Source organism: Lepidochelys kempii, chromosome 4 (assembly GCF_965140285.1).
Source record: "Lepidochelys kempii isolate rLepKem1 chromosome 4, rLepKem1.hap1, whole genome shotgun sequence".
Lineage (NCBI taxonomy): Eukaryota > Metazoa > Chordata > Testudines > Cheloniidae > Lepidochelys > Lepidochelys kempii.
In genome coordinates this window covers 8229838-8254189 of record NC_136383.1, presented here as the reverse complement: position 1 = coordinate 8254189, position 24352 = coordinate 8229838, and the positions used below count along the sequence as shown (strand labels likewise).

The following is a 24352-nucleotide window of genomic DNA, read 5'->3' as shown; positions in this document are numbered from 1 at the left end:
ATCTTTCTAAAAATACATGGAAACTGCACTATAACCTGTTACATAAACTATATCTTTCCTTGTTGACTGGATTTTTTTCCTCTCAAATTCTGAGTAAATCATATTTTTTAAAACATGCAAGCTATGTACTATTCCATTCATCTTGTTACATTTAGTTTTTTCTTTTTAGATTGTGTTAGTGATTCTTCAATAAATTCTCCAAGCATAACACATTGCTCAACCCCTGTCATTTTTAAGCAAAAGGAGGATTTATTACTGAGCAAAGAGGTAAGTTAGTTATATTAACAATGTAACTGTTTGGTGTGGGGAACAGTTTCCCTTCAGTGTGTATTTGTTCCACATTGGACAATTTTATACATGCACCTCTTGATGTATACAGTCTGTACATTTTCTTTACATTTGTGGCATATTTTAGCTCTCTATTGCAGGGGTTCTCAAATTTCATTGTACTGTGACCCTCTTCTGACAACAAAAATTACTACATGACTCCAGGAGGGGGGACCGAAGCCTAAGCCAGCCCAAGCTCTACTGCCCTGGGTGTGTGTGTGGGGTGGGGGACGGCAAAGCCCGAGGGCTTTGGCTTTGCCCCTGGGCAGTAGGGCTCGGGATTCAACCCCGGGCCCCAGCAAGTCTAAGCTAGCCCTGGCGACCACATTCAAAGGGGGTCCCAACCCACAGTTTGAGAACCGCTGCTCTGCTGTAATGGTTGATAACATTATTTCCCTCAGTTGTCATTGTAAAACAATTTGGGCATATTCTCTATCTCCCTGCTCCATCCTTTTTCTCATAATAGTTTACCCAGCTTTCATTCCTGATAACTTTCTCTAGTAGTCTCTCAGGTTCAGACTTCCCTTGAACTTCTGCTTCTCTTGTCCAGCTTCAGCCGTTGGTCCCACTAAACTTTTTACAATTAAAACTCCCACTGCTGGAAAAAGCAATGAATGATTCCTTGGTTACCCGCTGCTGGTTGGTAGGGCTAGCTTGCACCCTAATGCAAAAGAATACAATTGTGTTTATTAGATCTTTCTTTGTGTTCTTCCCAGCAACCAAATGGAAGTAGTATAATTGAGCCATTGAAGGATGATGCTTGTATAAAAGGCGCTTGTTAGCTCATAATCTTCAGTTGTTTGTAAGAGGTAGAGTAGTTCACTTTCTAGCTGTCTTCGTAGAAACAAAGTCTTGGCCCTGTGATTGCACCTGTCTGAGTAGTCTCTGCTACCAAAGAGGTCAAGCTGCAGTCTCTTGGGGTACGTCTATACTGCAATAAAAGTCCCTCAGCTAGCTCGCATCAGGTGACACGGGCTCATGGAGCTTGGTCTGTAGGCCATAAAATTGCAGTCTAGATGTTCAGGCTCAAGTCTAGGCTCTGAAACCCTGCGAGGAGGGTGGGTCTCGGAGCCTGGGCTCTAGCCTGAGCCTGAATGTCTACACTGCAGATTTTAGCCCTGCAGCCCAAGCATCGCAAGCCTAAGTCAATTGACCTGACTGTGAGACTCAGTGCCCTGGGTTTTTTTATTCCAGTGTAGGCATACCCATCGTTTTACCAATATTGTGCGTATTTCAGGTTTTCAACGGAGACAGCTCATTGTAGGGGTCCTATATTTATCAGAACAAGTGCTTCTGTATGTGTGTGGTCTGCTAAGATGTTTATATGGCCCCTATCAGCATCCTATCCAGTTGCTTTACAGATATTAATCAGTTTATCCTCACAACACCACTGATTAAGGAGGTGTCATAAATATAAAGAGAAGGGTAGCCACCTTTCTGTGTACAGTGCTATAAAATCCCTCCTGGCCAGAGGCAAAATCCTTTCACCTGTAAAGGGTTAAGAAGCTAAGGTAACCTTGCTGGCACCTGACCCAAAATGACCAATGAGGGGACAAGATACTTTCAAATCTGGAGGGGGGGGAAAGGCTTTTGTCTGTGTGATAGCTTTGCCGGGAACAGATCAAGGATGCAAGCCCTCCAACTCCTGTAAAGTTAGTAAGTAATCTAGCTAGAAAATGCATTAGGTTTTCTTGGGTTTGGCTTGTAAATTTGCTGTGCTGCAGGGAATGTGTATTCCTGTTTTTGTGTCTTTTTGTAATTTAAGGTTTTGCTTAGAGGGGTTCTCTATGTCTTGAATCTGACTGCCTGTGAGATTATCTTCCATTCTAATCTTAGAGTGTTTCTTTTATCTTCGTTTTGTTCTTCTAATAAAGTTCTGTTTTTTTAAGAATCTGATTGGGTTTTTAGGGTCCTAAGAAACCCAAGCTGGTCTGTGCTCAACTTGTTGATTCTCAAGCCTCCCCAGGAAAGGGGGTGTAAGGGCTGGGGGGGACGGGGGGGATAGCTGGGGGAACAGGAACTCCAAGTGGTCCTTTTCCCTGGTTCTTTGTTAAAGCGCTTGGTGGTGGCAGCATACCCTAGTCCAAGGGCAAAGATTTTGTGCCTTGGGGAAGTTTTTAACCTAAGCTGGTAGAAATAAGCTTAGGGGGTCTTTCATGCGGGTCCCCACATCTGTACCCCAGAGTTCAGAGTGGGGAAGAAACCGTGACAGGAGGTATCCCTTATTTTACTCCTGAAGACCTGGGGTGCATAAGCAGGGTTGGTGGTAATCATGACTTTAAAAAAACTCAGTAATAAAATTTTGTTTAAATCATGATCTTTAATTACATTTTTTCAAATTTAAGACATTTTATTTATATGTTAGCACTTCCCTTTTTATAGTCTTACTAAATTACTAAAGTAGATGTTACACTTTAATTAGCTTCTTGCTCCTTAGGGGAGTTTCAAATTTTATACAGGTTTTTTTTTGTACTAAGAAATTTCATACTTAAGAAGCTTATCTATGCTGAAAAAGACAAGTCAGTTCCACTTTTTGACTGTGAGAATAATACAAACTCAAGAAAAAAATTGATAAGCGAATAGCCCGTGCTATATTTGCACCCAATAACACCTTCTGATACATTTAACTTCCACAAATCAATAAAACTGAAATGCTTTGACCAGGCAGTAACAGTCCATCATGATTTGTATTTTGAAGTCATTGGGACTTTTGCTTTTAAGGTACCCAGGTGCTTTTGAAAATCCCACCCTTAGGAACTTAACTTTAGACTCCAATTTTTAAAAATTTTGGCCTGTATTTTAAAAAGTTCACAATAACTTTGTTAATGTATTGAAATTTATTTAATGTATTGTATTTTCATTGTGAAGCAGTTTTGTTTTAAACCAACAAAGATTTTATGGCACTTAATTTTTTTATTAAAAACAATCTAATTTTAATTTCTGATTTTGCAATCATTTATGCATATTGTCTAATTTTGCACACTTGATTAGTTCCACTGAAGTCAATGGAATGATTCAAGTAAAGTTACAAACCTGCTTAAGAATTTGCAGGGTCAGGGCCTTAATTTTCAGTATTTTGAATTGGTTATAGCAGTTTTGTAAAAATCAAAAGATTCTCCATCTGCAGTGGTATTAACACCTCTCTTCCTCAGCATTTATAATTTAGTTTATTACTAATATTATTATAATATTAAATTAAAGTTTCAATAGCACAGATTTTCAAATTAGTTTTTACAAAGCCTCAGTGTGATTCATGTGAGTGATATTTTTTAAAAAAGTGATTTAAATCCGTTACTTACATCGGCCTACATGCATGCAGAGGATAAATAACTTGCTCAGCATCTTATAGAACTAAGAATTGAACCGTGGTGAGAGGCTTGAAGTGGTTTAATTACTTGAATGTTTTATCATTTTACTGGCATTTTTAAAGGACTGGAAATGTAAGTATTAAATTGTGATGAGAATCTGCTTTTAAATGATTTTAAATAAGATTATGATCAGAAAATAGGTATGTAATGTGAGGATTTATATTTGTTAATATTTTTACTATTGCTGTATCATAACAAACTTTTTTCTTTTCTACCTCTCCTGCTGTTCACTGTCAAACATTACAGTTAAATTCAGGTTTATTTAACTCTGTGAAGAAGACGTTTAAGTCTACATCCTCTGTAGATGCATCACCAGTAAAATCAATCAGCTGTTCAGGTTGGTGCTGCTATCATTTATTTGTTAAATTTTGGGGGTAATTATTTCTTGGAATTTTTATACTGTTTTTTGAGGTGAAAACACTAATGCTGTTTAATATCTATAACAGGACAGTCAGCTGAAGAACATCAGAAAGCTATAGCACTTGAGAACATAGTTGGCTCTAACAAAAAAGAGGGGTGTGTTTTAAAAGAAGGTACAAGCTCAAGTGAAGATGATCTTTTTGATGCCGGTAATCCTGTTGGTTCTAACAAGAAAGCAAGTAGTATATTAAAAGATGTTGAAAGATCAAGCCAAAGCCCTGCTGGCATCTTTGATACTGATGAGGATAATTATGAGGTCATTGGATCACCTGTTCTCCTTGTTGAGGAAGCAGAAACATCTGTACACCTGTAAGTTGCTTCGTTTGCTAAATCTACAGAAGAAATGTTTGAAAATTCTACTGTATAGCAATCTTCAGTGCTCACAGTAAAATTTAAGTCAAGAGGTAGTGATTCAAATGAGACTTGTGTGCGTATTGGATAGCCCTGGTTCCTTCCAAATTTGTTTTTGCAAACCCACTTCAAGTTATCAGACATGGTAGAAGAAGTTAATGTTAGACTCTACATCACAGTGTCATAGAAATAGAAATGTAGAGCTGCTAAAATAGTCACCTGCAAAACTATATTTTAAGTTGCTTGACAGAATGTTTGCTCTTAGCACAATATATTTTCATAACTTTTTAAAGAAACATAATGTAAACTGAGGAGGATCTAGGAAGAAACTTAAAGTACATTTAGAGATTAACAGTATCAGATCTAAATACTATTTTTTTTACATATAGATTAAGTCTTGATGAAAAAGCAACTCTAGCAGTGATGAGGAGACAGACAGAAGTTCGAAGGTCAGAAGGTCCTCAGGCAAGGACAGAAGAGCAGATGGTTCCAGTGGAAAGAGCAAAATGTGTTACTGGACCTTCTGAACAGGAAAAGAAGTCGCTTTCTTCAGCATTCTTAGGGGCTGTGACAACAGGAACTGTTGAAAAAAGGTGCATTGAAGTAAAACTTAATTGTTAGCAAGTAATCAACACAATCTCAAATATTGTAGCAACAAATTTATCTAATACTGAATGATGTATTAGAGCAGTCCATCTGATTACTAAAAATAATCAGAAAAATGATCATTGGAAATAATGGCAGTTAGTGTTTTTAAAGTGCCCCAAAAGCCACAATTGAGGAAAAAGGCCATAGTGGTTTAAAAATGGACAACATTTAGAGGGGAAGTGAAGGCAGCTATAAAAAGTGGGATATATAACAAATGGAAGGAAGGGGAAGTTGATAGTAGTGAATATAAATCAGAAGGTAGGAATGGTATAAAATTGATAAGGGGAGCAAGGGGGCACAAAGCAGAAATCTATGGCCAGTGGAGTTAGGGACAATAAGAAGGAGTTTAAGTATATTGGGAACAAAGAGTCCTAACAATGGTATTGGTCCATTACTAGATGGAAATGGTAGAATTATCAACAGTAATGCAAAAAAGGCAGAAGTGTTAAATATTTCTGTGCTGTATTTGGGAAAAAGCAGTTGCTCTCCATAAATAACACTCTTTCCATTCCATTAGTATCTCAGAAGAGTGTTAAACAGCAGCTACTAAAGTTAGACGCATTTTTAAATCAGCATGTCCAGATAACTTTCATCCAAGAGTTTTAAAAGCTGACTGAGGGGATTACTGGACCATTAATGCTGATTTTTCAGTAATTCTTGGAGCACTGGCAAGTTCCAGAAGACTGGAAGAAAGCTATTGCTGTGCCAACATTTAAAAAAGGGCAAATAGGATGACCTGGGTTATGATAGATCTGTCAGTCTGCCATTGATCCTGGGAAAGATAATGGAGCAGCTGATACGGGACTTGATTAATAAAGAGTAAAAGGAGGGTTATGTAATTAATTCCAATCAACATGTGCTTATGGAAAATAGATCTCATCAAACTAACTTGGTATCTTTTTTCATGAGATTACAAGTTTCGTTGATAAAGGTAACTGTGTTGATGTAATATACTTGGACTTCAGTGAAGTGTTTGATTTAGTACCGCATGGCACTTTGATTAAAAAACTAGGACAATATAAAATTAACATGGCACCCATTAAATGTATTAAAAGATATTTAGCTGATAGGTCACAAAATGTATTTGTAAATAGGGAATCATCACTGAACAGGTGTGTTTCCATCTTTAGTCCTATGTTGTTTTACATCTTTATTAATGACCTGGAGAAAACATAAAATCATTACTGATAAAGTTTGAGATGACACAGATTGGGGGAGTGATAAATAATGAAGAGGACAGGTCTTTGAGAGAGAGCGATCCAGATCTGTTCGTAAGCAGGGTGCAAGCAAACAATATGTGTTTTGATGTGGCTAAATGTAAATATGTACATTTAGGAACAAAGAACTTATGTAGGCCATACTTACAGGATGTAGGACTCTGTTCATCATTCATCAGTGATTCTGGAAAAGATTTGGGGGTAATGATAGCTAATCAGCTGAACATGAGCTCCCAAACTAAATCAAAGTTGTCCTTTTTGGCCTCCGAAGCTATGAATCTAAGTCGTAATTCTGACATTACACATAGACTCCTCCGGAGGGTTGAAATGACATAGAATGCTTCCGCCGACGTGCACAGGCAGAAATTGTGGAAAAACAACCTCACTTGCCTCATAACCTAAGTCGTGCAGAACGCAATGCCATCTACAGCCTCAGAAACAACCCTGACTTTATAATCAAAGAGGCTGATAAAGGAGGTGCTGTTGTCATCATGAAGAGGTCTGACTACCAAAAGGAGGCTGTCAGACAACTCTCCAATACCAAATTCTACAGACCACTTTCCTCAGATCCCACTGAGGAATACACTAAGAAACTGCACCATCTACTCAGGACACTCCCTACACTAACACAGGAACAAACCAACATACCCTTAGAGCCCCGACCGGGGCTATTCTGTCTACTACCCAAGAACCACAAACCCGGAAATCCTGGATGCTCCATCATCTTGCGCATTGGCACTCTCACTGAAGGACTGTCCGGATATGTGGACTCTCTACTCAGACCCTACACCACCAGCACTTCTAGCTATCTCCGTGACACCACTGATTTCCTGAGAAAACTACAATGCATTGGTGATCTTCCAGAAAACACCATCCTAGCCACTATGGATGTAGAGGCTCTGTACACAAACATCCCACACACAGATGGAATACAAGCTGTCGGGAACAGTATCCCTGATGCCACAGCACAACTGGTTACTGAGCTCTGTGACTTTATCCTCACACAATTATTTCAAATTTTGTGACAATATATACTTCCAGACCAGTGGCACCGCTATGGGCACCCGCATGGCCCCACAATATGCCAACATTTTTATGGCTGACCTGGAACAATGCTTCCACAGCTCTTGTCCACTTTACACCCCTTCTCTACCTATGCTACATTGATGACATCTTCATCAGCTGGACCCATGGGAAGGAAACCTGGGCAACGATCCATCACTTTCACAGGCCTTGGGAGGCAGGCCAGTCTTAGCCCACAGACAGCCCGCCAACCTGAATTATATTCTCACCAGCAACTACACACCGCACCATAGTAACTCTAGCTCAGGAACCAATCCATGCAACAAACCTCAATGCCAACTCTGTGCACATATCTACACCAGCAACACCATCACAGGACCTAACCAGATCAACCACTCCATCACTGGTTCATTCACCTGCACGTCCACCAATGTAATCTACGCCATCATGTGCCAGCGATGCCCGTCTGCTATGTACATCGGCCAAACTGGACAGTCCCTACGTAAAAGGATAAATGGACACAAATCAGATATTAGGAATGGCAATCTACAAAAACCTGTAGGAGAAGACTTCACCCTCCCTGGACACACAATAGCAGATTTAAAGGTAGCCATCCTGCAGCAAAATAACGTCAGGACCAGACTTCAACAAGAAACTGCTGACAACGACAAAAGGAGTTTCTCCTTCCTTGGTGTTCACACCTCAACCACTAGAAAAGGGCCTCATTCTCCCTGATTGAACTAACCTCGTTATCCCTAGCCTGATTCTTGCTTGCATATTTATACCTGCCTCTGGAAATTTCCACTACATGCATGCGACGAAGTGGGTATTCACCCACGAAAGCTTATGCTCCAATACATCTGTTAGTCTATAAGGTGCCACAGGACTCTTTGCTGCTTTTACCGATCCAGACTAACACGGCTACCCCTCTGATACTTGATTTTAGTAATTGTTTTGTACATTTATTTCCATCTATGATTCTTGGGTTACCAAAATTTGAGTTATCTAACATAAAAAGCGGTAGCATTTGAAACTGCTGTGCAGTTGAAATCTTGAACAGGTTTGAGACTCTGGCAGAGAATACTGATGCTGAATTGATGTCACTGTGACTGTCATTGGTCTCAGAAAAAGAGCCAGCAAGCCCTAGGTCTGTTAATACTTTAACCACCTGTAACGATGCTGTTTCTGGTGGGACCCTACTGAGTGTGCCAGTTCAGGACAAATTGCTTAAAGCAGGGCAGTTTCAGCCCAAGGATGGGGTTTCTGTGCACACCAAGGCAAACCAAACCAGCCAGACAGAGAAGACTTTGGTTTTACCCCACTGGCTAACCACAAGTCACACAAGCAATTCCCCTAGATACTCCAGTTTCCCAGTATCACCACCAGTGCCACTCATTATGGGGACAAATGGTTATGAAAACCAATATCCCAGTAAAAGAAAAAGTTTCTCTTGATCCCAAAGGACCAAGCCCCCAGACCCAGGTCAATATACAAATCAGATTTTACCCACAAATCACGCTGTTGCCAATCCTTTAGAATCAAAATCTGAAGGTTTATTCATAAAAGGAAAAAGATATAGATGAGAGCTAGAATTGGTTAAATGGAATCAATTACTTACAATAATGGCAAAGGTCTTGGTTCAGGCTTGTAGCAGTGATGGAATAAACTGCAGGTTCAAATCAAGTCTCTGGAGTACATCCACTGCTGGGATGGGTCATCAGTCCTTTATTTAGAGTTTCCAGTTGTAGCAAAGTCCTTCCACAGGCAAGAAGCAGGATTGAAGACAAGATGGAGATGAGGCATCAGCCTTTTATAGTCTTTTCCAGGTGTAAGAACACCTCTTTGTTCTTACTGTGGAAAATTACAGCAAAATGAAGTTTGGAGTCACATGGGGAAGTCCCTGCATACTTTGCTGAGTCGCAAGGTGTATCTGCCTTCTCTGAATGGGTCCGTTGTATAGCTGATGGTCCTTAATGGGCCATCACGCAGGCGAGGCAGAGCTGACACCAACTTGTCTGGGGTGTCACCCAGAAGCACAGCATAAGTTTGAAATACAGACAGTATAGAGCCAATATTCATAACTTTAACGACAAAAATGATACACACACATAGACAGTATAATCATAACCAGCAAACCATAATCTTGTCTTAGACACCTTATTTGACCCACTTTATAGAAGATTTGGTGCTGCTACAGGACCTTGGTTTCAACAATGATCTGTATGGTCCCAGATTATGTCAATAACGTCACACCATCATTGACCAGTGTCACATGGGTCATTTGAGAGATGATATGGTTATGTATTGTAAGCGAAGTGGCACTTGTTTAAAAAAAAAAAAAAGCAGCAATACATGCTAACTGCAAAACTTTTATGGAAGCCAAAGCCATCGCACTGGAGAAAGCTACCAGGAACAACATTGTCTCTGTGTTTAAATGCTTGAGTGACCTCGCTGACAAAAAGGGTCATTCACTTAGTGAGGTCAACTCCAGTTCTTGTCAGCTAATCAGTACAGAGGCAGAGTGCGTGACATTTCAGCTAGCTGCTAAATGCACCCACAATTTCTTTGGACCCTGACAGAAGAACATAAGAATGGCCATACTGGGTCAGACCAATGGTCCATCCAGCCCCGAATCCTGTCTTCCGACAGTAGCCAATGCCAGGTGCTTCAGAGGGAATGAACAGAACAGGTAATCATCAAGTGATTCATCCTCTGTTGCCCATTCCCAGCTTCTGGCAAACAGAGATTAGGGACACTTCAGAGCATGGTTTTGGATTTGTGCCATCCTTGCTCATAGTCATTGATGGACCTATCCTCCATGAACTTACCTAGTTCTTTTTTGAGCCATATTATAATCTTGGCCTTCACAACATCCTCTGGCAAGGAGTTCCACAAGTTGACTGTGTGTTATGTGAAGAAATACTTTATTTTAAAAAACCTGCTGCCTATTAAAATGACATGAAGGCTGCTGCTCAGTTGACGCATTCTGCACAATTTGATCCTAGCAAATTCACTAATAATGAAATCCAAAGAGATGTAAAGAAGGTTAAGGAGAAATAAGGTGGCAGAGACCTGGAATTCCTGCAGAACTGTTAAAAATGTCCTGGCTTCAAACGCTGTTCAGTATCATCTGGAGAACAGAGTCTGTCCCATCCGACCGGCAAAAAGGCATTATTTTACTGCTTTGGAAATGTAAAAGCAGCAAATGAGACTATTGTAACTATTGTGGCATTACTCTTCTGTCTGTCCTGGGGAAAAATTTTGTTTCTGTTTTGTTTCTTTAGTCCTGGCAGTTTCATGATGGAGCAAATCTTCATGCTGTGCCATCTTATTGTGAAGATATGAGAATCCAGGTGCCTCATTCACACTGTGTTTGTGGATATTAGTCACCTTGGACTCTGTTGACAAAGTATTGCTTTGGCTGAACTTGAAAACTTGCAGTCCTTTCTTAAAAGCTCTGTAGAATGTTCCATCTACTAGATGATGACTCCTCAAGCTGCATTCTTGTAAATGAGGAAAAAAAACACCTTTTGCATTAGGTCAGGTATTTGACAGGGATACATTGCTGCCCAGAACTCTCCAGTGCCGTTACAGGCTCTGTGCTTGACCAGAAACTAAGTAAATGCATTTTAGGCATATGCCTTGATGACAAGAACCTCACTGACCTTGATTTTGTCAACGACATAGCACTAGTCATCAAATCAACGGACAAGCTAGTTGAGGCACTTAAAGCCTTGGAAAGCTCAGTGGCAAATGTCAGCCTGAAAATTAGTTGGCGGTAAAACCAAGATTCTAGCAGTCAGCAATTTCAAACACACTGCGGGCTCCAGCATCTTGGTGGGTGAACACCCAGTTGATATAGTCTGTGATTTCACCTGCCTCAGCTCTGTTTCTGATAACATGAGTGGTATCAAGAAAAGTTGAAACCTGCACTGCAAAAGTATTGTTAGTAAGGGGCACCTTATCAAGAAATGTCTTTTGCAAACTGAATAGTGTTTTTAAGTAGAGAGGCGAAGCTGGTGGTCCGTATTCTGACCTGTCATACTGAAATATGGTCCTTCCCTGTCAAGATTGAAAAGAAGTTGGACACAGTTCAGATGTAGCATCTCCGAACGATCGAAAACATCAAAGGGTATGAATTCAAGTCGAATGAAGAGATCCATTTTCTAACTAAACAGGTTCCGCTCACTCAAACAGTTGCCCAGTGCTCTTTAAGGTAGTATTGTTATCTGCTCTGAATCTGTTGAACTGTTATCTGCCTACTGACTTCCCTGAGAATAATCTTCAACTTTGTCCCAATGAAAGCTGGGACGAAAAGACCCCTGGGAAAACCTAGAACATGATGACTGGTGGGTGTCAACAGACTGTTCCTCATTGGCATCTTACATGGTAACATGCCAGATTTGGCTCAGGTTAGGATATCATAGAGGTGCACAACGCATTCAGTGGCCTCTGTGCTGTCCAAGTGATAGCATTAGAACTAACCAACCAACCTAACCAATTTTGTAGCTTTATGATTTGACATTTATTGTTCTTGCTTGTATGTGCCAAAGTAGTGCATCACTCCTAGTTTTTTGTGGATTCAATACAAAAACAGTAGTGTCTGAGTGGGGTGGAGGTGGATTTATGCTGGGTCAAGGCTGTGTGGGAGTGACTTTTAAGAGCAATGGTGGAGCTGAGCTCTCTGGAAGTTGGGTGTATGGTACTTAGCCTGAGGTAGAATATTGCTTTCTAGGGAGTTTAACTTAATGGGAGAGGAAGTTAGCTGGGATGGGGGTCAGGTGGGAGCAGTGTTATGGCTCTCCAAAGTGTCTGAGTTAATGATGAGGTACAAACCGGTGGCCACAGATAGGAAAAAAGTGGCTGTGTCCCCCTTTGGTCAAGTGGCAGGGAGAAAACAGGATAGAATGATGAATGAATGTCGTTTGAGCAGTACCTTGTAACGTGCTCAGATGTTGTGAAGTCACTGTTAGATTTGCGGGATTAAACTCTGAGGGTTTTTAAATTGAAGCATTTGAATGCTGCTCAGAGATGAAAGCTCAAATTGAATTTAATCATCTTCCTTTCAGTTGGAATAAAAACAGAAGCCTATTAGTCCCGGTTGGTATAAGACAATTTCCGAAAATGTTTACTGATGCTTAAAATCTTGTACATACAAGTGTAAAATATGGAAGAATGTTCCAGGAAAAACAAGTTACATTTTTAATTATTTTGCTATATGGATTGTTATTTTGTCCATAGTAGTACAATGCTCAAATTACTGGTGATTTTTTTTCCCCAGATATTATATGGTTGGTAAATAACCCAAAACATTCTAAGCATTTATCTTTCCTTTAATATTTTATCTCATTTGTTTACAAAACTGTTTCTAAATTTGCTGTACCAAATTACATGAAAAAACAACCCTTTTTTTGTATTTTCATCCTTAGGTATTCAGCCTCAATACCACCACCACCTTCTCCCATAAAAGATTTAGGAATGGAAAATGAGTGTGAGTTTTTAATTGACGAATCGGATGGTTTTTCTTTTACATCCTGGTTTTCAATTCCCCAAAAGAACAAAAAAATAGAGAAACAGGCCTTAGCAAAGCCTGTGCCAAAATCTCAGCCTTCCAAAAGGAAAAAGGCAGTTGTACGAGAAAGCAAGAAACGTAAGGATAGGAAGACACAGAATGAAGTACCTGTTAAAGTGACTCGTATGGAACAGTCGAAAATGAAAACATGTGATGTTGCTGAAGGGATACAAGATGAGTTACAAAATGCTTCGGATACAAATCTAGGTTTATCTGACAAAAAGAAAGATGCTCTTAAATCTGTAAGGCAAAGCAGCCCTCACATGGGTAAGTCATGTTTAGAAAAACAGATCAAGATGTAAAGACTCTTTGGATTTTTATACTTGCAAATGTTGAAAATTTGAATTGTTACGATAAAAGAAAACTAGTAGTCTTTCACATTCCTTATTAATGGGAGATCCTTCTGCCCTTGATTTGCCTGTTCTTAATTGAATCTGTCAACAACCAAAGACGTTTTCCTTTGGTTTAGAATGGTGGTACTCCTCCTTGGGGATGTTTTGATTGATTACAGGGGATGTTAAATCAGGGAATGGGGAATATAAGAAAATATTTTGTTGGTCCCCTTATTCCTGAGTGTGTCTGGTTATTCAGCAGTTGATAAGCAGGTTGGGAGAGTCCTGAATGGGATGGAAGGATCAACTGAGAAAGTATGGGTGTGTGTGTGTGTGTATATGGCAGTAAGGGAGGCAACAGTGACTCATTTCCCCCTTGCCCACATGTGGAGATATCAGGGAAGGTAGCAGTGATTACTTGCTTTGCTGTTGTCGTGGGGACCAAGGAAGGTGGTACCACTCCCATCTTTGTGGAAAGGAGCTAGAGATATGTGGTGTGTCTGCAGGGAATCAGCATTTGAGGAATAATGCGGGGGAGAGCTATTTAACAGGAAGAGTGTAAAGTTGACTTGGAAGCAGCTGTGTGAGAACAAAAGGTGCTTCAAATCTTTCTAGATTAGGGATTAACACCCAGTAGATGAACGGAATGTGGTACAGTAACTCCTCACTTAACATAGTTATGTTCCTGAAAAATGCAACTTTAAGTGCTGTTTAACGAATCCAATTTTCCCATAAGATTTAATGTAAATGTGGGGGCTCAGGTTCCAAGGAAATTTTTGGGGGGCAGACAAAAGTCTGTACAGTAGTGTACTGTACTGTGGTTGGGAGGTGCCCCTGGATTACCCCACAAAGGCACAGCCTGCTGCAGACAATGAGGCAGGCAAGGACGCTAAGAAGCACCTTATGCAGCAACAGCTTCCCACCAGAAGAACAGGCGCCAACTTTGCTGGGGGATGCTCCAGGCCTGCCTCTTCCCATCCCCGCTCTGCTCCAGGCCCACCTCTTTCTGTTCCCACTCCACCTCCTCTCCCGGAGCACACCATGTCCCCGCTCCTCCCCCTTCCTCCCAGTGCTTCCCTGCCGCCAAACAGCTGTTTGGTAGTGCTTAGGACTTTCTGGAAGGGACAGGGAGGAGCGAAGACATGGCCCTTCCCCACTCCCTCCCTCCCCCCCCCCCCAGAAAGTCCTAAGCACCGCCATACAACTGTTTGGTGGCGGGGGAAGTGCTGGGAGGGAGGGGGAGGAGGTGGAGAAGAGGAACTTGTATAATGCTCCCTTGTAAAGTTACTGCTCTTCCACAGAATCCTACAAGCAGTGGACAGAGCAAGCAGCTAAACGACGTTATAAGGGAGCACTGCACAACTTTAAATGAGCATGTTCCCTAATGGAGCAGCGACGTAACTTCGAAACAACGTTAAGCGGGAGAACATTAAGTGAGGAGTTACTGTACACTGAATATTTACCACTGTACACAGAGTATTCACTAGATAGTGCTGCTTTGAGAACTTTAAGTGAAAATCACCCACCAGAGAAAAATTTATGTTCATGATATTTCAGTTAATAATCATATAATATTGTTTTATGTATAAAGGTATTCCTGTGGTGTTAAAAAAGGAAATTAATGTGTGCATTTTTGTATGTTGGCAGAAGAAAGTAAAAAACATACAGATAGACAAAGATCCACAAGAACCCCAAACAAGGAAAAGTCCACGGCCCTGAAACAGATACAGCCCAAAAAATTCACTTTTTCAATTTCCAGATCAGACCCAGATACTTCTGATACAGAACAACCTAAACCAACAGAAATACCTAATGAAGATTCCTTTGGATCTTGTAGTATGACTGAGGAGCCTCAAGAGAAGGTTGTGTCTTCAAAAGAGGATCATAATTTTCCAAAACCTCCCCAGTCCATTTTAAAAACTGCTCTACATTCATCCCACAAGAAACAAACTGCTAAACAGAAACTTTCAAAAGTTGCATCATCTAAAAAACTGGTAGAAAACCGAAGAAGCAAACTTAGAAAATCTGCCCTTAAATCTAGTAGTAGAAAATCCAGGGTACAAATCTCAGAGGAGAGTTCTGAAAGTGAGCCCATAGAGGAGGTGGATGAAAGAGAGATATTAAAGTCAAACAAAGTGTTTGCCCCTTCATTGCAACAGGAATCACCGACTTCTGCATTACAGAAGTCCCGTAAATCTCCCAAACCTAAAAACGTCATACGTTCACTAGAATCATCTGGTAATGTACATATCAAAACTCCTGCAAAATCTAAAAAACCTTCACAGATTTTCATAGGCAATACAGAAGACTCTGAGGGGAAAAGAGCATCAGCGAAATCTCTACGGAGGACAGCTACTCAGATTAATCAAAGAACAAATATGATTGATTATTCAAACCCTGAAAATGCTGAACCTGGGAATGCAACAGATTGCAAGGGTTCCTCTGGCCAGGACATGGCAAAACAGAACCACAAGATGTCAAATGCGTCTATGAAAACAAAATATAAAAAAAAGAGTAATGTCCACCAATCACAGTAAGTGGTTTTGTGTACTTTTTTAAATGATTGAGTGCAACTTAATTGTTCATAAAACATTTTCTGCCAAGTTTGAGGCATTATTAAGCAATTAAAATATACTATAGAGTTTATAACTCCTTAAGTCAGTAATAAGCAGGTAAATTAAGTGACATTATTAAAAAGCTGTTACTAAACATGGGCTGATAAATCCAGGGTTTTCTTGCAATAGGGACCTAATGCTCTGTCTTGTGAAGAGTCCTCTTATGATGTTACAGTACCAGATTCAGTATAAAGGTTCACATGGGGGAATTTTATATCGAGTCGTTTCTGTGAAATCAATTTTGAAGGGGTATATATTTAGAATATTTACTATTACAAGGTATAGAATAATTCAGTAAAATTTCTGAAAAGCCTTAAGAGGAAACTCAGACTTGAATTTATATTCATGGCTGTTAATTTAAAAAAGTAATCAGCTTGAGTTGGGACCTCACTTTTTTTTGTAAAATTCTTTTGTAAAACATAGGAATCTAGGAATCCTTATACCAAATAGGACCAGTGGGCCTATCTAACCCGGTATCCTGTCTCACAGTGCCCAGTGCTAAGATGAAAGAAACCCTATAGTGAACAAATATGGAACAACCTGTTCATAAAGGGGTGCTTCCTCCTAACCCTATTAGTTAGTGTTTGACTTATGCCCTGATCCAAGAGAGTTTGTCCTCTTTCTTGATTTCTAAATGTTTTATTCTGTCTAATGTAACTGTTCTTCTTATCATATAAATGTCTAGACCTGTAAAATACCAAATTCTCCAAACCCAAGACTGACAGAAATAGTTCTTTGGAAACTGCTTATGCATAGGGTTTTTTGTTGAATAATATAGTTAAGCCAACCAGAATTGTAGTATTCTACGAGTCTGACATCCAGATAATGGGGGAGGGAAATGTTAGAAATACATAGACACAAATTAAACTGTGTGGAAACTGTTCATAAACCAATCAGATTGGTTAGTCTGATATTTTTCAAGGTGAGTGAATTTATATAGTAAACAGAAGAGACCATGAAAAGTAAATTCCATTAATAGTCATTATTACAGTCTAAAAATTACCACTCACCTTAGTCCCAAGTACCAAGAATAATGTCCAAAATATGAGTGACAAGCATCAAGAGAAGTGACCAAACTATTCCCCTTAGCCTTGGGCTTGAAAAAGCAATCTTACGACTTCCTGATATTATTTTAAAAAAGGAACTTGTTACTTTGATCAATTACTTTTAACAAACATTTACTTTTGCACAATATTTACTTGTAGTGAAGTTAGTACTGGATTTATGATTGGTCATTACAGCTGACGAAGCCTGTCTCTGCTTCTGCCAAACTAACTTCTGTACTCTTATTTTGTATCAGTACTTTTCTAAAACTCCTTCCATATGCCCCTCTTTACTATAAAGAATTACTTTCAGTAAGATTACTAACAATTGCATCTCTTCTAGAGTCTCTCCTGCGCCTGAGAAAAACAAGAATCATAGCAGGTAATCTCCTCTGTTGTGTGTCGAATTTTCATTTTAATATTTCTCAGCACTAAGACCGTAGCAGCGCTGCAAAGCCTTCTCTATAGGATAAATGAGCCATCACCAGGATTTTGCTTTTTTTCCTGAGACTTGTTGCCTTGATCCCAAATCAGATTGGGATTTTTAAATCTTGCTTGGTAAATAGCTGTTAACAGTAGTATCAGTAATACTAATTGTAGTATCAGTAGCATTACTATTGACGTAGGAGTATATTATTATTAGTAATAGGAGTCCCACTGAGACTGGGATTGTGCTAGGCATCGTATATATGCATACATCCCCAGTCAGGGAATTTAATATAAAAATAAATAATACAGGAACTCATCTGCTGATGGGATTATTAATTTTAATATCTTAATTCAATGATACTCAATATTTTAATTTAAATGAAGCTGCTGCAGAATTTCTGGTTTGCCACACCAGTGTCTCAGAGTTCAGTGGGTGGAGTTGCAAATTTTATGTTCAGCTTGCTGTGGAGTGTTTTGGTTATAATTCAGCACAGACTGTTGAGTCCTAACTGCCCTAATGCAGGTAGTGTAACCAACAATATGCAGGAAGGGAGGACAAGTGTATCAATGATGACTGCTCCCTGAAGCGCTGTTGTTGGAATTTGATCTGTGGAGAACTCCTCCGACTTCACTGGGACTCTGGGTAGGCAGGCTATTGGGCCAATGAGGATCAAGTTTCAGGACTGGGCTTAACTTAGTCCAAGTTCTAAACCATTGTCTCTATTTTCTGTCCCCTCCCTACTCCTTTTAAGACATTTTTTAAAGCACTTATAGATACCTGTGGAACATTATGGAGAAGGGAGGGAAAGTTGAGGAGGCATAATGATGAGGAGCAAAGAGTGTTGGCATAGAGAAGGGAGTGGGGAGAGGTTCTTCGTATCTGTCAGGAGGAGGAGAAGAGGAAGTATGGTGATGGAGATGGAGTAAATGCCACTGAAAGTCTGTCTGCAGGAAGTGAAGGAGTCAAAGAATGAAGTGCTGATTTGAAGAAATGCAGCTCTGACATCGGGAGAAGCTGACTGCTTTAAGGCTTCCAGAAGAGCTGGGGGATTTCCAGATTCAACTCCTGTCCGCTGGCAGCCATGTGGTGGTGGGACTTGGATGGGTCTCCCTGTTTCTGGTATAAATTGGGGCAATGAGAGGTCATGGAAGCTTGGCTATCCCACCCTTTCCCAGCTGCTGCTGACCTTAAACACAGCACTTAACCTTTGTACCTCCATTTCCTTGCAATAAAATGGGGGCAATACTTACACACCTTTGTAATGTGCTTTGAAATCTACCAATAGAAAGGGCATATAAATGCTAAGTATAGAACTGTTTACTAGAGTAAACTGGTTCCTCACTATAATTGTCTACATGGATCCACACGCTTGAATGATGTGCTCCCTGGCTCACAAGCTCACACATTCTGCTGGTAGCTAGCATGTCTGATGGGCAGTTTGCGCTTGCTCTCTAGTTTTGTACCCATATCTGAGGGAGCATGGACCCAACTGCCCTTCAATTTCTTCCCCTAAATCAAGGATCTATCCGTAAGACTCCAGAGTAGTGTCTCAGTGGTTTCAATGGGCTATGCATCTGTTTAATTAGAAAGGGTTGTGTGGAGACTATTGCTTCTAGGTTAGGAGTCTCCTGTGGGCAAGTGCAAAACTCTCTTTACAGCTGCTCTGGGCTTCTAATCTGTCCCAGCTGTCTGTCAGTCAAGCATTTCTGTTGTTTGGGCAAAACAGTCTACCAAGTTCATTGCATTACTTAGTGTTCCAGGGCGCATATAGATACCATGTCCTCTATCTTCCAAGCCCCTTAAGTACAGACGTTCTGCCACTCCAATTCTACAAATATTGTCACAAATTTAATTTTTAAATACCAGATGTGGTTTTGTTCCCATTTCCCCATACTAGGCTGCAAATGTACAATGGAATGTCTACATCCATTTCCACAGCCTTTTTTCCTCTTCCCTCAGTTATGTTTTTTTATTATATTGAAAAATATTTGGCATATTTAGAAGGAGAAATTGTTAATGCATTATGGAAAAAAAACTTTGAAATTTGATACTATTGGTTTTGTAATGTTTTTATTGTTCATAATTAACATTTTCACACAGATGCTATTTTTTTTTTAAGTGGGCCTGTACTGAAACGTTATGTAAAATTTACTTCAAAAAATGATGAGCCTATTGCATGTGAGTGGGAGGATTCATCTTCAGGTAAGGTTTAAAGGTGGCATTTTCTTTGAGTTCCTTTTTTATGTACATGAGAATATTGCAAATTTAATTTAAAGTATTTAAAACACTACTCATCGTAATTTAAAATTGCATGCAGTATCATGAAAGGTTTCAGAAGAACCAAGAGGCTGAAGGTCTGTTCTTTAGTCTACTGGGATCATCCATGAATGCGCTAACCTATGTATATATTGCTTTTTTCTTCAGAAATTGGGTTTTACCTACATTTTGGAAATATCTTTGGGTTTTAATTATATGTAAATGTAATGAGGTTGAATGAGGCCAGAGTCCGTGGAAAAACATAGCATGTGATCGTGGTAATCCCTGTTGTGGTGATTTATATTGCATTTTTCAGATAAATCTATAGCCTTGAAGGGCGATGCAAGTGAATTTTTGTCAAACACACCACTAAAGCATAAACTAGGTAAGGTTATTTTTTAAGTTCCTTTATGTAAGTGCATGAAATACAACTAGGCTTTCAATTTTGCAATAAATTATTAAGTGCAATAAAGACTCACAAAACTTGTGGGGGAAAAATGTTAATTTTCTCTTTTATATTATGGTAGTGTGATAATCCCAATCAGATTATGGTCCCATTGTGCAAACATAGAAAGGTGCAATCCCCAAGAGCATATCATTAAGATGAAAAACATGCCAAGGGTGGGAGAATAGAATGCAATAAGCAGAAGTGGTCATAATGGTGATTGGCAGGACTTGTTAGTTCCATCTTTTAAAAACAGAATTAACCCGTGTCTAATTTTAAAATGAATTTAAACTCTGGCCTTAAATATAAAAATATGTTGAATAAATTCTGAGCTTTCTCTTTTTTGGTTATAGTCAACAATTTTCTTTTTAGCCTCACCATGCTAATATTACTGATTGTTTAATTATCAGTATTTTTCTCTTATTTTGCCCCTCTCATTTTTATTTCATTGTTTAAAACTCTGTTTGTCTTAAAAATTATTTTAAACATGTGGATTTTGGTATTTAACATTTGCCACTTTGTTATAAATATTATAAATTGTGTTGTCTAACTCTAACTTCTCTGTATATTTTAAAGATCTTACCCTCTTTTCTTTAAATTAAGCCTTGGCCATTTATTCTTTTCTTTTAACCAATACCTTATGTTTCCGCTCCATGAGGTGCTTTCGGATGCAGCGAGAGCTCTTATTCCTCTTGTATAGTTCAAGGTTTATAGTAGTCCACGCTGACTGTTACTTATCTCCTTAGTTTCTTCTAGATGCTTACAAACTCATTTATTTGTTCCATTATCTTTCTGGGTACCAAAATTAAGCTGACTGGTCTATAATTCCCTTAGTTGTCCTTATTCCTCTTTTTATAGGTAGGTACTATATTTGCCCTTTTCCAGTTCTGTAGGATCTCTCCTGTCTGAGTTTTCAAAGATAATCGCTAATGGCTCAGAGATCTCTTCAGCCCGTTTCTTAAGTATTCTAGGATGTTTTTTGTCAGGCCCTGCTGATTTGAAGACACTAACTTGTCTAAGTCAGTCTTAACTTGTTCTTTCCCTATTTTAGCCTCAGGTCCTACAAATTTACGCTGATGTTCATTATGTTAGTCATCTGATCATTGTTACCTTTTTGCAACAAAAAAGGCATTTAACACTTTGGCGATTGCTGCGTTTTCTGTCGTCTTTCCTTCCTCATTGAATAATGGACCTACTCTGTCTTTGGTCTTCCTTTTGCTTCTAATGTATTATAGCCTCTTCATTGCTCTTACTATTTGAACCCATTTTGTGACATGCCTCAGGAGGTTGCTGAGATAAATGGAATGAAATGTAATGGAAACCCAGTATGGGGGCTATTGTTGGACAGATAGGGCGAAATATCTGTGTATTACAGTGCTACGTGCTCATGTGAAATATGATTGACAACGCTTGTTTTCTCGCGCAGTCATAAAAGCAATGTGTTATAGCCTAAGTGTTAAGGATGTGATGAATATTCTGTATTAGCCTAATACATAGTGCTATTGGTTTTATACAGGTATTCTGTTAAACACTATTCTGATAAAAACGTGACTAATAAATAGTTGCATGTTAATTAATGTCATAATCTCTGAGCTCCTGATGGTGAGAGCAGTAGTTGAACACTATTCAAATGTTGCCAGTCCTGGTGTGCTTGTCACTAGACCGCATTTTGAATATTATCCGGAAAGCTAGCTGTATTTTTTTTAAAAAAGGCCTGGTTGAAAGCTAAACAATGCAATAATTTTGCAAAAGAGTGCACATTTTGTAAAGCAACAGTCTCTCATGCTAGTGAAATTTCAGACTATGCTACAGTCACCAGATTGAAATATGCACAATTGAAAACAAATCCCTACAAAATTACTAAGGTATCTTATGCTGTGGGAAGTGACAGCTTACTTTAGGACCTTCGATAGGGGTAATGATTCAGATTAACTAATTAGAGCATGTTGGACTTCTACTGATAACATCTGGGTTTATTTTATCCAATATGAACTATTTTTTCTTTTAATCTGTTCATTAGTAATGCCATCCCAAACACCCAATGTTCGTCGGACAAAAAGAATACGACTAAAGCCTTTGGAGTATTGGCGAGGGGAGCGTGTGAACTATATGATGAGACCTTCAGGTATTGTTTCTAAATATATTTCTGCTTGTCTTTAATTTAATTCACTGCATTATCAGAGTATATATCGGGACTTATTTTTTGTAATAAATCCTTTTGAGTCATATTCATTAGACCATACTTATGTACTAAAAACCAAAACAATAATCAGTGACATCTGTGGCCTCAAACTGTCTCAGTTGTTTTTCCCTCAGTTTCTTTCTCATTTGCTCCCCATAGCCATTAAGTATTCTCCTTAAAACATATATAACTAGAAATAATGTCATAAGAGATTGCTACACACCCTCAGAAAGTGAAGCTGCTCATTCTGTACTTCAGTATGTTAATGTTATATTCCTAAAGGGGGGAATAAAGTGATTTTGCCAAATCTGTATTCTCCTACAATACAGAATCATGAAGGTAAGAGAAGGAAACCACCTGTTAGGCTGAGTCTGGTCCTTCTTCCAGTGCAGAATTGTTTTTCTGTGTCTATTGTTCTAATTCATCCAGTCTGATTTTAAATGTCGCAAGTAATGGAATACATCTCACTGTCAAGGATTTTTGCCTTGCATGTCAGCCTACATTTTTTCTTAGTTTAATCGCATTGTCTGTGATTGCATTAAATTTTCTCCATCCTTGTTTTTTAAATAGTTGACGCACCTTCCTTAAGTATTGCATACCTAGAAGTAGGGCCAGATTTTTGAAAGAACTCAGCTGCATTTGCTCTCAATGGGAGCTGCTCGATCCTGAGGTTTTTTTTTTTGAATCTGGCTACTTGCTTTAGGTGTCCTGCATGAGTTCTAAGGAATTTTGAAAAACTGTGCTAAGCTCTTCTGAATGTCTGGCCCGTATATCTTAGTTTTTAGTCTTTCTAGATAGATCAGTCATCCATGCTGCTTGATTATTTTTCTTGCTTTTCGAATCATAGAAATGTAGGACTGTAAGGGACCTTGAGAAGTCATCTGGTTCAGTCACAGAATCATAGAATATCAGGTTTGGAAGGGACCTCAGGAGATCGTCTAGTCCAACCTCCTGCTCAAAGCAGGACCGATCCCTAAATGGCCCCCTCAAGGATTGAGCTCACAACCCTGGGTTTAGCAGGCCAATGCTCAAACCACTGAGCTGTCCCTCCCCCTGGCTGAGGCAGGACCTACCCGGAAAGTCCCTGGTAGGTGTTTGTCTAACCTGTTCTTAAAACCTCCAGTGATGGGAATTCCATAACCTCTCTTGGAAGCCTGTTAGTGTACTTAATTATGCTTATATTGGGAAAACCTTTCTAAATAGCTAACCTATATCTCCCTTGCTACTGATTAAGCTGATTACTACTTGTCCTACCTTCAGTGGACTTGGAGAACAATTGATCACTCTCCCCTTTATAAAAGCCCATAACGTATTTGAACACTGTTATCAAGGTCACCCCTCAGTCTTCTTTTCTCAAGACTAAATGTACCCAATTTTTTAACGTTTCCTCATAGGTCAGGCTTTCTAAAACTTTTATCATTTTTATTGCTTTGCTCTGGAGTCTGTCAGGTTTGTCCATATCTTTCTGAGGGTGTCCAGAACTGGACACAGTACTCCAGCTGAGGTCTCACCAATGCTGAGTAGAGTGAGACAGTTACTTCTAGTGTGCTCCATATGACAATCCTGTTAAAACACCCAAAAGATATTTGCTTTTTTTACAGTTGCATCACAGTGTTGGCTTATATTCAATTTGTGATCCACTGTACCCCCAGAGCCTTTTCAGCAGTACCTTATTCCCCATTTTGTAGTTGTAGATTTGATTTTTTCCTTCCGAAGTGTAGTGTTTGGCATGTGTCTTTGTTGAATTTCATCCTCTTTATTTCAGATCCTTTCTCCTGTTTGTCAAGATCATTTTGAATTCTAATGCTGTCCTCCAAAGTACTTGCAACCTGTCCTAGCTTGATGGCATTTGCAAATTTAATAAGCATAGTCTCCACTTTATTATCCAAGTAATTCATAAAAATGATGGATAGTACCAGACCCAAAACAGACCACTGTGGGACCTCTACTAGATACATCCTCCCAGTTAGACAGAGAACCGTTGATAACTACTCTTTGACTATGGTCTTTCAATCAGTTGTGCACCACCTTATAGTAAATCATCTGACCACATTTCCCTAGTTTGCTTATGAGAATGTCATGAGGGATTGTGTCAAAAGCCTTACTTCGGTAGGCATCCTTCA

General features: G+C 39.3%; 1 protein-coding gene across 2 annotated transcripts in view; it reads left to right on the top strand.

Annotated features, from left to right (window-relative positions):
• The window catches only part of CENPC (centromere protein C), a 68816-nt gene that overhangs the window by 9224 nt on the left and 35240 nt on the right, over positions 1–24352 (top strand). For both annotated transcript variants that reach the window (XM_073340250.2, XM_073340249.2), the window contains 10 exons: positions 170–267; positions 3942–4032; positions 4142–4424; positions 4856–5059; positions 12784–13193; positions 14906–15791; positions 17260–17298; positions 19466–19548; positions 19919–19987; positions 22068–22172. In XM_073340250.2, coding sequence (XP_073196351.1) covers positions 170–267; positions 3942–4032; positions 4142–4424; positions 4856–5059; positions 12784–13193; positions 14906–15791; positions 17260–17298; positions 19466–19548; positions 19919–19987; positions 22068–22172 — 2268 coding nt within the window. The remainder of the gene's footprint in view (positions 1–169; positions 268–3941; positions 4033–4141; positions 4425–4855; positions 5060–12783; positions 13194–14905; positions 15792–17259; positions 17299–19465; positions 19549–19918; positions 19988–22067; positions 22173–24352) is intronic.